Source organism: Megascapheus bottae, chromosome 18, assembly GCF_031878675.1.
Source record: "Megascapheus bottae isolate mThoBot1 chromosome 18, mThoBot2.hap1, whole genome shotgun sequence".
Classification (NCBI taxonomy): domain Eukaryota; kingdom Metazoa; phylum Chordata; class Mammalia; order Rodentia; family Geomyidae; genus Megascapheus; species Megascapheus bottae.
The window spans coordinates 44244969-44260593 of NC_143526.1; the positions used below are offsets into that span (position 1 = coordinate 44244969).

Consider the following 15625-nt stretch of genomic DNA (forward strand, 5'->3'; position numbering starts at 1 on the left):
CAGAAGTGGTTTCCCTGTGCCACAGACCATGGCACGTGTCTCCAAGCCAGCACCACAGGATCACAGGAGGCCAGTGGTGGTGATACCCCAGAGAGGGCTACAGGCTGGATTTGAACCCCTTCTTCCACCCAGGTGGTGCCAGCATCATCCCAGTGAACTCAGCTCCTTTCACCCCATCCGTATACAGGGAAACTGAGGCTGGAGGCCATAGGAACAAAGCAAGGATGAGTGATGGGCCCTCTAGCGCCTACCCTACACGAGCAAGCAAAGGGCACATGCTTGATGTGTCCGCTGAAGGCGGCCTGCACAGCCACTCCCAGGCCTGCCCACCTGCCAGGGGCTGGCACAGGTGACTCCATGACCCTGACCAGACGTGGGAGGGGTCTGGGGAGGGGGCGAGAGGGGGCTGGAACTCAGTGAGGGTAACTGCTCAGCAGCCCCACAGTGTGTTTCTGACGGCTTCTCCCTGGTGGGTGGAAAGCCCCCTGCCCGGCCGCCGTCTGTGGATACCCCACCATCTGTGGATTTCTGCCTGGTGGGTGGAAAGCCCCCTGCCCAGCCGCCGTCTGTGGATACCCCACCATCTGTGGATTTCTGCCTGGTGGGTGGAAAGCCCCCTGCCCGGCCGCCGTCTGTGGATACCCCACCATCTGTGGATTTCTGCCTGGTGGGTGGAAAGCCCCCTGCCCGGCCGCCGTCTGTGGATACCCCACCATCTGTGGATTTCTGCCTGGTGGGTGGAAAGCCCCCTGCCCGGCCGCCGTTCTGGATACCCCACCATCTGTGGATTTCTACCTGGTGGGTGGAAAGCCCCCTGCCCGGCCGCCGTCTGTGGATACCTGTGTGGCCCTGGCTGAGATAAGGCCTGGGAGCCGCCCCGTGGCACAGCCGGCCCACCGCAGACCTCAGCCGCCTGGCTCTGGCCCTGCTCCTCTGGCTCTGCTCAGAACTTGCTGGGCTGGGCAGCCTCCGACCAGCTGCCCGTCCAGGACCCCCTGGGCTCCTGGAGAAGAGTGCGTCCCCCAACACTTGGCAGTTTAGGGTAATTAGGTGCTTGGGGTCGCCATCATGGCAGTGGGGTTCGCCCAGTGTCCTGCTGACTCTGCTTTCCCCCGAGGGCCTAACGAGGCAGCGCGGCTCTTGTCTATTCATTTGGAGACGAGGCCTTGCTCGGCAGCCCAGCCTGGCCTTGAACCGGCCACCCTCCTGCCTTGACTGGCTGCCTAGGTTCTCCACCAACCCAGAGCCAGAGTCTCTGGCATCATTGTTTCCAGCAGGTGATCCTGCCATGCTGCCCCATTAATCATGGCTCAGCCTTTGGGGGTCTAGGTCAGAAGTTCCAGGCCAGGAGAGGGCCCGGAGCCAGCATGACTGCAGAGCGTGAACACTGGCAGGGCTTCCTAATGCAGTGGTGGTGGGGGACCCCCAAGGACGGGAGATGGGGTGCCACATGAGAAGCTGGCCACACGCTGGGCAGCCTGAGCCCCCCAGGGCCTCCCCCGCCCCCCGAACATCTGCTGAGTGCCACCAGCAGGGGGCGCCGGGGGATGGAGCCCTAACGGCCTGGGGTTATGGGTGGGGGAGGGCCAGCTGCCAGAGATGGGCAGAAGGCAGGGGGGAGGCTAGGGGCCTTGCAGGGGGCCTCCAAGAGAAGATAGGGCTTGTCTGACAGGGTGAGGGGCCTGGGCGCAGGCCAGAGTTCTGGCACCGCCCCAGGGGCTTGTCTAGGACAGAGCAGGGGAGGGTGGGGGACAGTGGCTAGGGGACCTGAAATGCCCCAGTGGGGCTCTTCCCTGCTCCTGCAAGGACAGGGCGTCTCCAGAGGGGCCTCCAGACCCACGGGGCCCCGGAAGCCCAGGAGTTGGGCTTCAGTGCAGGCTGAGTGTCAGGCTTCCCGGGGGTCCTGGGGGCGAGGCTGGGATGGAAGAGTCCAAGAGGCAGCCCTGACCTTGAACGTCAGCAGGGAAGCGGGAGCCAGGCAGGAGGGTTAGCCAGGTTACCCGCCTAGCCTGTGACCCTTGCCCGAGGCACGCTGTCTTGCAGGATCCAGATTGGCCAAAGCCGGAATCAGCCGGAAATCAGAGCCTGGCCCAGCAGCTCCATGCGGGCTGTGGGCACCACCTCAGCACATGGGCAGTGGCCTGGCCCTGCTCTTCCCCCAGCCTGGGGCGAAGTCCTCACCCAAGTCCCCAGCCGTGCCAGGATTCGAACCCACAGGGAGGTTCGGAGTCCATGGAGGGAGTTCTGCAGCAGGGTTCTGGAGGCCACGCGGAGTGGGGGGCAGAGACTCCCCACTGTGCTGGGCCTTGACCACGACCCAGAGCCCAGGGTGCTTTGTGGCTGCATTGCCTTCTTCCTAATGTGCACGTGAGGTGGGCGAGGTCTTCCCCGACTGGGTCAAGGGCTAGAGGAGAAGGGCAGGGGTGCTGTGGACCCCAGGAAGGGGCCCAGGAGCCGACCTGGGGAGCTGGGGTGAGAGGAACGGGTTCTGAACGCAGCCCAGGCCCTGCCGTGGGGTCATGAGGCCGAGTGGGGGCAGAGCCAGAGACAGACAGGTGAGACGGGCTCCCTCCCTCGGCCCCCCCTCCTCCAGGCCCTGCTCGTCTCCGTCACATCCTGGAGCATCCTCTGCGCAGGGCTGTCCAAGCAAGGCAGGGGGCTGGAGACCCTTCCCACCCACCCGACCCTGCAGGAAACCAGCACCGCAAGTGGGAGCTCTTGCCCAGGGCCCCACAGCTTTTACCTGGCAGCCTAGTCCAGTTCTGCTCCTTCCCCTGCTTTGCCCAGGCCTAGCGTCTGTCCAGTCATAAGCTGCGGCCGGAGTCAAGGCTGGGGGACGAAGGGTCAGCCTGGGCCGAGTCCTCAGTCCTGAGTGTAAAGGAGGGAACTGGCCTATCCCCATCCCCACGCCCATCCCACCGAGTGTGGAGGGATTGGAAGTTTCCCTTCACCACGCAGAGGGGGCCTGACTCCGGGTCTGGGGTCACCAGAGGTGGGGTCCCCAGGAACGCATCCCTGCCTGGGCTCCTGGGCTGAGCGGGGCTGGCCCTGGGCCCCCGCCCTGGTCATCATTTCAGAGCTGGAGCTGTTTCCAAAACAAGAGCAGGGGCGCCATCTGGTGGCCAGAGCCTCAGCAGAGGCACCTCAGCCCAGGCCGGGGTCCAGCAAGTCCAAGCCAGGGGGGACAGCCCTGGTGGACCCCGCTGTCTGTCCCTGGGCCGTCTGATAATCACTCTGTCTACAGCAGGTCCAAAGACAGCCTTGCTGGGATTTTGCCTCCAGCACCAGCCCCTGCTGATTTCCTTCTAGACTTTTCTCCACGCACCCAGACACTTTTTAATTTAACAAGTGATTCATACCCCGCGCCCCCCCGCCAGAGTCTAGAAGCTGCCGGGCTGGCTCCCACGCCTGCCCCTTCCCGCCCCTTCCCGCCCTGCGTGCCCTGGTGGAGTGGGGTGGCTCTTCCACAGCACAATGAGCAAGTGTCCTGCTGTGGGCAGCAGAGGCCCCAGCTGGGCCCACCCCGCCCCGCCCCGCCCGGCCTGCCCTGGAGCGGGCATTCATTTCATTTCATTTCATTTTAGGAACAACAGAACTTCCAGTTTTCTGTCTTTGCTTTTGTCTTCCCCGAGGGAGGTCTCATGGGAAGTGGGGAGGGATTTGCCCCTGGTGGGGATAGATGTGACCATGTGGGACGGGGCCCTCTTGCCTCCCAGGCTCCCTGGCGGTGGGGGGGGATGAGGGGAGGGTGTGGGGGCCAGAGGATGCCTGCGAGGGTTGAGTGGCTCTGCTGAGTTGATGTTGAGGGCAGAATCAGGGTGGGGCTCTGGGACGGGCAGTGCAGGGAGAAAGGGAGGAAGAGAGGGAGGGAGGGAAGGAGAGAGGGAGGGTGGGTGGGGGCCTAAGAAGGACAAAGAGCACTTTTCTTTACACATGGGAAACTGGTGCAGAGCCCAGGACCTGCCCGAGACGGTGGGGCTGAACTTTGAACCCAGTGTTCTCTGTGGCCTGCCCACCTTGTGGGATCTGGGGGTGTCGCCGTGTGCTCAGCTCTGTGGAGCATGGCCTGTGGCCTGCCCACCCTAGCCATGCCCAAGTGGGCCCGCAGACAGCTGCTGTCCCTCTGTGTGGCCTCTGGTGGCCTAGGTGGGCTGTGTGACCTCTGTCAAGTGGCGTAACCCCTGTGTTTCACTTTCCCCACCACGGGAAGTGGTCGAGCGCTTTCCCGCAGAGGCCGTGGTGTGGCAGTAAGTGATCCCGGGCCATGGATGACGCAGGGCACTGTGGTGCCAGGGGCTGAGGCTTCGGGTGAGCTGAGCATGCAGAAGGGCAGAGGGGCACTCTGGGGTTTCCCCGAGAGAGGAAACCAGCTCCTGAGGTGCTGGCCTGGCGTCCTTCCCCTCACAATTGAGGTACAGTTACTACTTACAGGAGCCCGTAGGAGATGTGGGGTGCCCAGTGGCACATGCCCACACCTGGGTCTTGCTGGGGGCTGGGGGTTTGCGCCCCTTTCTGCCTGTGGTTCCCAAGCTAGACTGGGGACGCTGGCCTTTGTGGTCAGCAGAGGGCGCTCGGCTCAAGGCAGAGAGAGGCTCCGGGCAGCCCAGGGCCATTTCCCAGGCCAGGCAGCGTGGCACCTCGGCGGCCAGCAGATGGCGCTGGACTCTGGATGCTGCCTGTGGTCACTGGGGCTGTGGGGTGCTCAGGGAGCGGGGTGGGGATGGCCTGAGGAAGCTGTCACCCACCCCGGGGCACACGGCGTCCCCAGGGGCTGTCAGCACCCTTCCACTGGGTTCTAGGCTCCAGACGTGCGTCCCGTCCCTGGGCAGGCTGCCAGCCCGATGGCTCAGGGCTGCAGTTGCATGCTGTGCTCCAGGCTGCTCAGTCCTGGGGCAGGGGGGTTACGTGATTCTGTAGCCATCCTGTGGGGTCCGTGTCCTAAACACACAGCCATATGTCTGGGGACACAGAGGCGGGGCTGTCCCAGGTCACTGTGTCCCTACAGCAGGTCCAGAGCTGTTACAGAGGCTGGCGTGGGTTCCCAGGAAAAGGGGGTGCAGGCCAGAGTTCAGCACCAGGACCTCACAGCCTCCCTTCCAGACTCAGAGGAGACCTGCCCTTGCCTCGTACAAGACCAGGGGTCCCAGAGCCCAAGAGAGCCCCAGCCCTGGGGCCTCTGCCCCCTCTCCCTGAACTCGGGGTGAAGGGCCCCTGGGCACCTAGCTGTGTGCCCACAGTGGGTCAGGCTGGGACAACGGGCTGTGTAAGTGCAGCAGCGGGGGTTCAACACCGATCTCTGCCTCTAGGAAAGTGGCCTGGCCGCCCTGTGAATCCGAGTGAGTCCTCATCACATTGCGTGCCGGCCATCCAGGGCCCTGGCGGATGGTGATTACACACAGTGTGGCTGCCAGGGCCAGGCCTTCTTTCCCCTCTCCTCATCCCTGCCCGGTGGAGGGCTGCTGGGTGCTGGGAAGTGCTCTGCTCACCAGAAGGGGGGGCTCCACTGAGCAGTGGTCAGCCCAATTGTCCCCACTTCCTCAGTGGGTCCTGAGCAGCTAAGCCCCCTTTCTAAAGTCAGGGCCGGTCCACAACACTGGGCCAGCTTCACCAACACTGGGAGGCTTAGCCGCTGCCATTTGACGTCTGCGGGGATGTGAGGGCCGGAGCCCCAGCTGCCGCTCGGTAGACATAGGGAGTTTCCACAGCCTGGAGGGCTGATGTTGTGCGGAGTTGAACCTAGAGACGAGGGTGGAGGGCCCTGCTGCTGGGCAGACCCAGAGGGAGGGAGGGAGGGAGGGAGGGAGGGGGAAGAACGCAGTAAAGGACAGCATGTCGATTTCTTTTCCAGATTCCATCAGTAGCTGCACCAGTGCTCAAGCACAACTTGGAAAGTTTCACTCTCACATCCCACGGGAAATGAACGACCTTCCTTGCCAGCCTGGCCTTGACTCTGGCTCCCCGCCTCTCGGCTTGCGTGTCCAGGTTGGGGGCAATGTGGATGCCCTATGCCCTGTGTGGTGTCTTGGCCCCACCCGGCTCGCTGAGGAGGCCGTGGGATGACAGTGGTGGGAAAGCGTCCCCCGGCCCTGGCCTGCGCCTGTGGGGCCTTCCACGCCACAGGGCTCGGCCTGGGGGTCTCCGGGGAGCCTCCCTCCTTCCCTCCCTCCCTCTCTGGCTGGGGGTCTCCTGCGGTGACCGTCCACCATGGCCAGGGCGGTGACCGGCCGGGAGGAGCTGTGGTTCCTGCCCCGCCCGGCATCTGGCCCTGCCCGGGGCATCTGGCTCAGAGCCCCCGCCCCGCAGCATGGCGATGGACGCTTCCCAGCGTCATGGCTTCCAGGTCGGGGAGGAGCGTGGTGGAGCTGCCGGGCTCCTGCCTGGGATTCTCGGGGACATCGCTTCCGAGTTCTTGGGCTTCAGCGCTTAGATCTGGGGAGGGAGACGATGGCACCTGGAGGCGAGGCAGGGGAGCCCAGGGATTCCCGGTTCCCGCCCCAGGACTTGCACTTGTCCCTCCCTTCACCTACGAGCCACTCCGAGGTCGGTGCGTGGGTGCGTGCGCAGCTCCTTCTCCCTTCTTTTGGCTTTCTCCCAGAGCCACCATTCCCAGTACCCCGTGGCCACGGCTGCCCCCCCTCCTGGACTGGGATTCCCCACACGCCCCCCGCCACTCCCCACGCCCCCCGCCACTCCCCATGCCACTGACTCCAGGGCTTGGGGGATTGCTGGGAGGCGAGAGTGAGGCCTGGCCTCCAGGCTGGGTGGCCCCAGGGAGGGCGCGGCCACTGGGACAGGGATGGCCTAGCTCAGAGGGCATCTGGGATGACAGCACCAGGCCTTTGGCACGGGTTGGTGGGTGCCACCAGCAGCTCTGTGTCACCACCGGGGTCCCCAGGGCCACTGACCAGAGGTCCAGGGACGAGAGCCTGGGGCTCCTCCTCACACCCAGGCTGGAGGTCTCAGCCCGTCCTTCTGCCAAGTCCCACAACTCCCGCTCTGCACCCCCAGCTCCCTCACCTACCCACACCACACGCGTGCACACATGTACACCACACACGTACACACATATACACCACACCACGCATGTACATGCATGTACAATATATGTGTTATAGACATATATCACACCTGCACATACCATGCTGCACAGACACACACTAGACATATGCACATACCATACACCCATACACATGACACACACTGCACATGTGTACACACCACAACATGCATGCACACACACTACACATGACCCGTGCATAATATGGTATACACAGCACACAGGTCCTCATGCATGCCATGTGTGTGCAGACATGCACAGATCACATGCACATACACACAACATGCATACACATGTGCGTGTACATGGAACACACATGTACACCACCCACATCCACCCTGCACACACACGCACACAGTACACACATACACACTACATGCATGCAGACATATATACTACACCTACCGCACCTCTACACGTCACACACGTGCGTGGACACACACACACACACGCACACGCACACGCACACAGGCACACGCACACACACGCGCGCACACATGCACACACGCACACGCACACACACGCACGCACACACACGCACACGCACACAGGCGCATGCCCGCCATCTTCAGGCCGTTGTCTGAGTGGCAGGTACCATGGGAAGAGGAGCGAGGACAGCGGCGCTGGCTCACCCGCGTCCCTGCGGCCGTCCTGCCCCGGGCCTCCTGGCCCCCGTCCAGTGGGCATCTTGCTGTGGTGGCCGATGGCGGGGTCCTCCAGGAAACACTTCTTGATGCGGACCCGCTGGGCTGCGTCCTGGGCACCATCGCCCGGCTCGGGCATCCACACTTCAAACACAACTTCTGGGCTGGCCTTGGGGGCCGAGGCTGTGGGCGGAGGGAAGGGCAATGGACAGGGTCAGGCCCAACACCAGCCTGGCTTGCAGGTCCTGCCAGTGGTCACGGGGCCTGCAGAAGGCTGTGCCTGGCCACCCCACGCCCACAGCTTGTCCGACATGGCACCAGCCTGGCTGGCAGCTCCTCTGCCCAAGTGTTTACTGCCGACCAGTCCTCAGGGTCCTTCCCTGGCCTCCTCCCCTGGCCTCCTCCCCTGGCCTCCTGGCCTCCGTCATCTATGCGCCCCACCTCAGAGGCCCCAAGGCCCTGTCTCCTCCTTTGTCCCAGTCCTCTCTCCTGGGGCCCGCCCCTGTGACCTGGCTCCCCAACTCCTGGGAAGAATTGTCCCCCACCCCCTGCAGGCCTCCCGCCTCATAGCACCAGCCTCAGCGCTGGACGCTGGCCCCAGGAGGGGGGACTCTCTGCCTTGCTGGCCACTCCTGGCCCCATGCTCCTTTCCTCAGCCTCTCTCTCCTCTGTCTTTCAATCCTCGGCTTTGGCTGTCTGGTCTCAACTGCCATGTTGTCTGGTACCCAGTGGCTCCCTCCTCTCCGTCCTCCCCTCTCTCTTCTGTCCTCCCGGATGCCAGCTCTCAAAGCCCCCACCTCCACTCCTCACTGGAAGGAGTTTCCCATCATGCCCCTCTGCTCGCTGACTCCAGCTCCAGGTCCTCCCAGCAGGGGACAGAGTGGATGGCTGGAGGCCTGGCCAGGCTCCCGTCACCTGAAGGGCTGCTGTAGGCCGGGCTCTCGGGTGGGGCCCCGAGGATGCCCATCTGCTGGCTGTGGCCCAGCTGCACCTGGCGGAGCACGGATCTGTCCTGGGGCCGAAGGGCAGCGGCAGAGAAGCCCGGGGTCGAGGGTCTCTCATCACCCTGCCCAGCTGGAGGGAGACAGCCCGGATCCCAGAGACCTGGCAGGGAACAGCAGGCCACACTGGCCTGGTAAGCAGCGGGCAGCCAGCTTCACGGCCCAGTTTCCTGACAGCAGCCAGTGCTCAACCATGCCGGGTACCGCTTCCTCCTCCCTGCCTTCCCGGGCCTGGGAGCCGTGGAGAGAACGCCCCGCTGACGCCCCGCCAGCAGAGCCCCAAGCCTCCATCAGCAGCCTGGGGTTTATTTTGGCGTGGCTTCCTCTGGTTCGCTTTCTTCTTGATTTTCTGGCAGTACTGGGGTTTGAACTCAGGGTCTCACACCCCCTGCCATTTGAACTGTGTGTCCTGATCTTTAACTACCACAATTAGTTTAGAGAGGGTCTCGTGCTTTTGCCCTGTCAAGTCTCAGACTTCCATCGTCCTACTTCTGAGTAGCCAGGACTGCAGGACTGCACGCCTGGCCCTCCACGCTTTCTCCCAAGGGAATGCTAACAAATTAGGAAGGCAGGAGGCGGATTCTAGCCCAGATCTCCTCATTCCATGGAAGGTGCAAGCAAGAAGTGACTCCGGGCTGAGCCCCCTGAGGGGACAGTGGCCCAGATTGGGCCGAGCTCCCCTGTGGTGACAGAGCTGGGGTGAGGAGACTCCTGCCCTCTCCCCACAGAGCCAGGCTTTCAGCACATACCCTCCCTCTTTCCTGGAACTGTCCACCTTGCAGCAAGGGAGCTCATTAAAGCTGAGATACATCACCAAGTGCGGGGTGCACCCCAACTTCCAACGTGTCCCTGTTTTGGGAGCAGTGTCCAGAACAGACAAGATGGGACCACAGCCCCTCAGCCGCCCTCTGGGGGAGAGGGGGCTAAGTTATCTTTCATGGAAAAAGCGTCGGATCTTAATAAAAAATGAGCAAAAAGTACCGAGTGAAGGGAGTGCAGGAGAGGTTTGATCCAGGCTTCTTTGTTCTCAGAAAGGCCTGAGGTGGGTGGTGGAGAGTCAGCAAGCCACCTTTGCTCCTGGAGGCCCCCACCCCCGCTGTGCCTCTGTGCCCCCTTCCTGGCCCTGCTGGCTTTGGGTGACTCACCGCCCTCCCCGGGGGCCGCTGCTCTCATGATGGTGTTGCCCTGTCCAATCTGGATGCCCTCCGAGTTGGTAATGGCGATGTGAGCGTTGGGTCCACTCTGGCGGATCACATTGACCGGGTTCTGCTGGTACAGAATCACAGCAGACCCATTTCTCCTTCCAGAATCTTCTGCAGAACAGAATTCCATGGAATCCCTTTGCGCCTTCTTCCAGGCCAGGGGCGGTCAGTTCTAGTCAGTAGCGTGAAATCCCCAGGCGCCCTCCCGGGGTGTGGGCCAGGGGTCGGGGTCCGACCCAGGGACCGGCCTGCAGGTGACCCCAGGCGTTCTTGCCTGCCTGGGTGGCAGACCCTCCAGGGGTCTCACACGGAGCCGGGCTGTAAATGTCCACAGCAGGTCCGCCTGTGCGAGCTGCCAGCCCGGCCTGGCTGCCATGGCGCCTCAGCAGGTGGCCTGCAGCCCCGAGCCAGTGAGCCCCGAGCCTCCTCCCTCTGCCAAGGGCTGTGTGACAGCTGTTCAGGGCCAGCCAGCTTTGGAAGGACTTGAACTTGCCTCCAAGAAATGGAGAGAGGGATTGCAGATCAGGACAGAGCCCCTCTAAAGACGGACATGATTGGGGCTCCCTCCTCCTTCCCCGTTCACGTGACGGTGCGGAGGGAAGGCCAGGCTCCGCCAGCGCCAGCCTTGTCCTCTCTTTAGGTCACGTTTCTGTGTGTGTGCTGGCCCTGGGGCTTGAACTCAGGGCTTGGATGCTGCCTGCCATTTCACATTGTACCCAAGGCGAGTGTTCTACCGCTTGAGCCACAGCTCCACTCCTGGCCTTGTGCCTCTTAATTAAAGGCCAGTCTCATGGACGCTCCCGCCTGGGCGGGCTTTGAACTGTGATCCTCAGGTTTCAGCCTCCCCAGTAGTTAGGATTAGAGAAGTGAGCCACCATGCCCAGCTCCTTAGCAACTCTACAACCCCTGGGCAGAGCGGAAATGCCTGGGGGACGAAGTACGGAGAGGACCAGCCTCCAAGTACTTGTGGCACGCAGCTCCCCCTACGCCTCCACCTCCAGGAAGCCCTCCCTGGGGGCTGCTCATGATGGGGGGCGGGCTGCAGCCCGGTGGAGCCCAGGGAAGCGCGTGAATGCCGTGGGCACAGCTCTGCCCGCCGGTGCGCAGTGCAGGACCCACCTGAGCCGCAGACCATCCACTCTTTCTGGACGTTGTCATAGCTCAGCAGGTGACAGCTCTTCATTTTGTACAGGTGGGGGTTCACGTCCTTCGCCGTCTTCATGCCCACAGCTTTGGCGATGTGCAGAGCCCTGCATGGGCCGGTGGCCTCCAGGTAGCTATAGATTTTCTCCTCTGGGGAGCAGGGCCACAGGGTCAGGGAGCCCGGGGGTGGGGGCGGGGACAGGTGGCAGCCCCTCCACCCACTTCCGTCATCTGCAGGGTGGCCTGGGGACCAGGGGTGATACTGTGGCACGCCACAGGGCCCCAGCTGTGGCTTGTGCTCGGAGCTGCCTAGCCTCTTTCTTTGGGGAGATTGCCTTCTGCCTCTAAACCCTTTGGGAGAGCCGCTGGGGTTGGGGTCCTGAACCCCCAACCCCCTGTGCCCTGTGGGAGGGGCTGGGCCATGGGCTGTGGACAGGACCCGGCCCTTACCTTGTGTGCTGAGCTGAGGGCCAGACCCTTCCGCCATGGAGGCTCCATCTCTCTGGGGCTTGGGAGCTGAAGGAGGGGTGATGGATTCGTGGACTGGATGGGGACCTGCTGCCCCAGGTGGACAGGGATGGACCCTTCAAATCCTGCCTTGTGCCTCCCAGCTGTCCACCATCATCATCATCATCACCATCGTCATCATCACCATCGTCATCACCATCATCATCATCATCATCATCATCATCACCATCGTCATCACCATCATCATCATCACCATCATCATCATCACCATCGTCATCACCATCATCATCATCATCATCATCATCACCATCGTCATCATCATCATCACCATCACCATCATCATCATCACCATCGTCATCACCATCATCATCATCATCATCATCACCATCATCATCATCACCATCGTCATCACCACCATCATCATCATCATCATCACCATCACCATCATCATCATCATCATCACCATCATCATCATCATCATCACCATCATCATCATCATCACCATCACCATCACCATCATCACCATCGTCATCATCATCATCATCATCACCATCATCACCATCGTCATCACCATCATCATCATCACCACCATCACCATCATCATCATCATCATCACCATCTTCATCATCATCACCATCATCACCATCATCATCACCATCATCACCATCACCACCACCACCATCATCATCACCATCATCATCATCACCATCTTCATCATCATCATCATCATCATCACCACCATCATCATCATCATCACCATCATCATATTATCATCACCACCATCATCATTGTCATCGTCATCATCGTCGTTGTTGTTTGGCAGGACTGGGGTTTGAACCCAGGGCCTGGGGCTTGCTTGGCAGGCCTGCTACCACTTGAGCGACTGCCCCAGCTGCAGACAGCTAATACTGTGCTTATTTTACCCCATAGCCCTCCCATCTCCACTTCCTGGTGGCTGAGGCGCAGGGTGTGTCCCTCCACGCTGTCCAGCTCGTCACACACTGCCTCCGGGTCCGGGCTGGGCTCCGGGCTGCTGCCCCTGACCCGGCGTGGCCAGCCACCAGATGAAGAGCAGCGCAGAGCACGCCACAATGAGCCAGGTTGGAACCCAGGGTGTCGGGGCCCCAGGGGCGGGTTACCTGGGCTGGGCTGGGCTGGCCCCTCGGAAGTTGGGTCCCTGTGGCGGCTGCTGGGCAGACACCACGTGGCAGGGCCTGCCAGGGCCACTGTGCCCTTGGGCAGCATTCCGTAGAGGACGCGGTTGAGCTCCTTTTTGGGGACACTGCACAGCTTCACCAGCTGGGCGGCCTTCACGGGGGAGGCGGCATCTCGCAGCACACGCAGAATCCTGTGCTCCAGTGGGTCTGGGGGAGGGGCGTCTGAGCCCAGAGCGGGGAGGGGGAGGCCACCCCCTGCTGTTTCCCTCCATCTCCTTCTCTGCCCCAGCACCCCATCCCCGTCCTCAGCTCCATGCTCGATCCTGAAGCCCCCTCTGCCTGCCCAGAAGCCAGATGGAGCTCGGCCGCCCCCGGCCTTGCTGCACCCCAGGCCAGCTTCCCCAGAGCCACCCTGGCACCCCTAGGCCCCTAGGAATGCGGCTCTGTCCGCCCCAGGGCCTTAGCACCCTCTGGAGCTGGAGCTGTCCCCGCTTTGATATCTGTGCCTGAGCGTCTCGCTCACGGCCAGGCCTCTCTCCAAGTTCAAGCCTTCTCCTCCCGTCCTCTAAACTGAATCACAAGGTGGGGCACCAGCCGTCACACCTGTAATCCCAGCTACTCGGGAGGCTGCCAGGGACGGGCTTCAGGGCTCTGCTGTCACCCTGGCCCAGAGGAAAGCCAGATGGGATCGGGAAGTCCTCCTGGAAGCCTCCTGTGCCAGGGAGGGAGAGGGCATGCCTCACCTGTGGGGCTCTGCTCCACAGGGCCATCCGCCATGCTGAGAGCTGCAGGGAGCCGGGGTCTGCAGGAGGCCTGAGGAGGGGCCTAGGTCCAGGTTCTGTGTCCCTGGGTAGCTGAGTCCCTTGCTTTAGGCAACTCAAATCCCCAAGGAAGAGCTAAGGACTCAGCGCAGCCAGAGCCCGCAGCTGACTGCCGGGAAGGCCGGGCACGCCGGGCACGCCCCGCTTCTGCACAAACGAAACTTCCCCGGGGCTTTCACGAGAAACAGAATTGAAAGCAGGATGGGGTGAGGAGAGCGGCCTGCCCCAGCTGCCAGGAGCCAGGCGCCAGCGGCCTGGCTGTGTGTGGAGCTGGGCCCCTCTCCCGTGTCCTGCACCCCGTGTGCCCATGGCCACCCCCCGGGGCCAAGGTGGTGGGGGGCTTGATTGTGCTGCAGGCCATGATGACAGCGTCTTTCATTAACCCCTACTAACTGCCTTCCCATCTCGGGTGCTCAGCACACGCTCTGGCTTTCTCAGGGGGACCTGATGGGTGGCACGAGACCCCATGGCACAACCTGTGCAGAGGAGATGGAGGTTCACAGAGAGCTGGGCCCAGGGCTCCCACTTGGGCCTTCGTGGGGGGGTCTTTCTTCCCCCTTCCCCAGGGAGAGGAGGAGCAGGAGCGCTTAGTCCAGGGCGGAGGCTGCTGTAGGCTGCCTTCCGGGCACTGTCTGCAGGTCAGGGGTGAGGAGGACGTGGACGAGGGAGCAGACCACGCCCGGGCACGGCTGGCCACGCCTGCATCAAAGTCCTAGGCGAGGATGGGGATGGGAGCAACAGCTGTCACCCAATGTGACACTTCCTCTTAGAGGCCTGTCTGGGGCATCTGTCGCCCTGGCTGGGCTGTCACCGCTGTGCCTGGCCAGCCGTAAACACAGTCCCTAAACGCGGCTTGGGGTGAGCTGGGGTACCATCCCAGGGGGCACCACCTGCTACCACCACGGAGGGCCCAGGGGTCCTGACCCTGGGATTTCAGGGGTGGATGCCGCAAGGCCTCCGAGTCAGGAGAGGCCCAGGGAGGGCTGAGCCTCCGTCTCTACCGAGCCTCAGTTTCCCACACTCTAAATGGGAAACGGAAGGCAGGAAAGAGGCTTTTCTGTCAGAGCCTCCCTCCTGAGCATCCTCGGGGCTGGCGCTGCAGGCAGGTCCCACCATATCCAGCCCGGCATTCTTTCCATGGTTTGACTTGCTTCTTTTAAGCGAGGCCATTTGCAAGCTAGTTTTGAACCGGGATTGTCTTCCATTCCAGATGGTGGTGGCTGGGACTGCGTGGGTGGCTCTGCTTTTCCTGGAAGGGTCTGTGGGGAGACCCTTGGTGTGTTGTTCCAGGCTCTTTGATTGTGTCATTTGTGGCTTCCATTCGCAGGGTTGCCTCAAGTTCTACGATGGCTGCTGGAGCACCAGCTCAGACCTGCATCCCTTTTGTGTGAAGGAATGAAGGTCAGCTATCTCCCTTGCAAGTATTCAAGGGAAGATCAGCCCCTCAAGTCTATGCGGAGTCTCTCAGAACCTACTTACCAGAAAGATGCCGAGTTCAAGGCCAGTGTCTGCATCCACAGAGCCTCCCGTGCAGCATAAGACCGGGGGTGGGGGGGAGATGGCAGGTGGGACTCCCTGTCTCCTCCCTGCACCAGGAAGACTTTCCAAGATGGCACCTCTGACCCTGGGCCCAAGTCATTTTTGCCTTGAAAACTGCATTTTTCTGTGACTCAGGTTGTTCTGGAAACTGTTGGAACTCTCGGGACAAACCAGATGAGAATCACAGGCCTTGGGGTTTTGCTTGAGCTTTTTAAAGGGAGACCATTTTTTAAAATTATTTTTATTTATTTATTTTTTAATGTGCATCCCCATCTCTTCTTCCTCGGGGCCTGAGTTTTGTTTAGTCGGCCGTGAAGTCACCTCGGTGGCCACTGGGTGGCGCTGCTGGGCACATGGAGCCTGAGCTGTGCCCGAGCTGTCTGTGAGCGGCCCTACCAAGGGGGCTCTCAGGTCCGAGACCCCAGCCTGCGAGGGGGAGTGGGAGCACTGCCAAGACTCAGATGGAGGAACAAGGATCCCGGCTGGGCGCCAGTGGCGTGCACCCCATCCTAGCTTACTCAGGAGGCCGAGACGCGGGGATTGTAGCTTGAAGCTGCTCGGGTAGGAAAAGTCCCTGAGACTCTGGTCTCCAG

At 61.9% G+C, this 15625-nt stretch overlaps 1 protein-coding gene across 1 annotated transcript; it reads right to left on the bottom strand.

Annotated features, from left to right (window-relative positions):
• Positions 1-5849: 5849 nt before the first annotated feature.
• On the bottom strand, positions 5850-13449 carry Zbp1 (Z-DNA binding protein 1). Its single transcript, XM_090352735.1, has 7 exons — positions 13416-13449; positions 12711-12894; positions 11024-11268; positions 9848-10015; positions 8617-8805; positions 7690-7884; positions 5850-6429 (listed from the first exon to the last, which is right to left on the bottom strand). The coding sequence occupies exons 1-7, from the start codon at positions 13447-13449 to the stop codon at positions 6284-6286; spliced, it is 1161 nt and encodes a 386-aa protein (XP_090208861.1). The 3' UTR covers positions 5850-6283.
• Between the last annotated feature and the right edge of the window lie 2176 nt (positions 13450-15625).

Coding starts and splice junctions, on each gene's coding strand:
- Zbp1 (XM_090352735.1), bottom strand. CDS start 13,449: ATGGCGGATGGCCCTGTGGAGCAGAGCCCCACAG. Junction 11,269..12,710: donor GGCCCTGCCACGTGGTGTCT/GCCCAGCAGCCG, acceptor AGATGACGGAAG/TGGGTGGAGGGGCTGCCACC. Junction 10,016..11,023: donor GTGGATGGTCTGCGGCTCAG/GTGGGTCCTGCA, acceptor TCTGTTCTGCAG/AAGATTCTGGAAGGAGAAAT.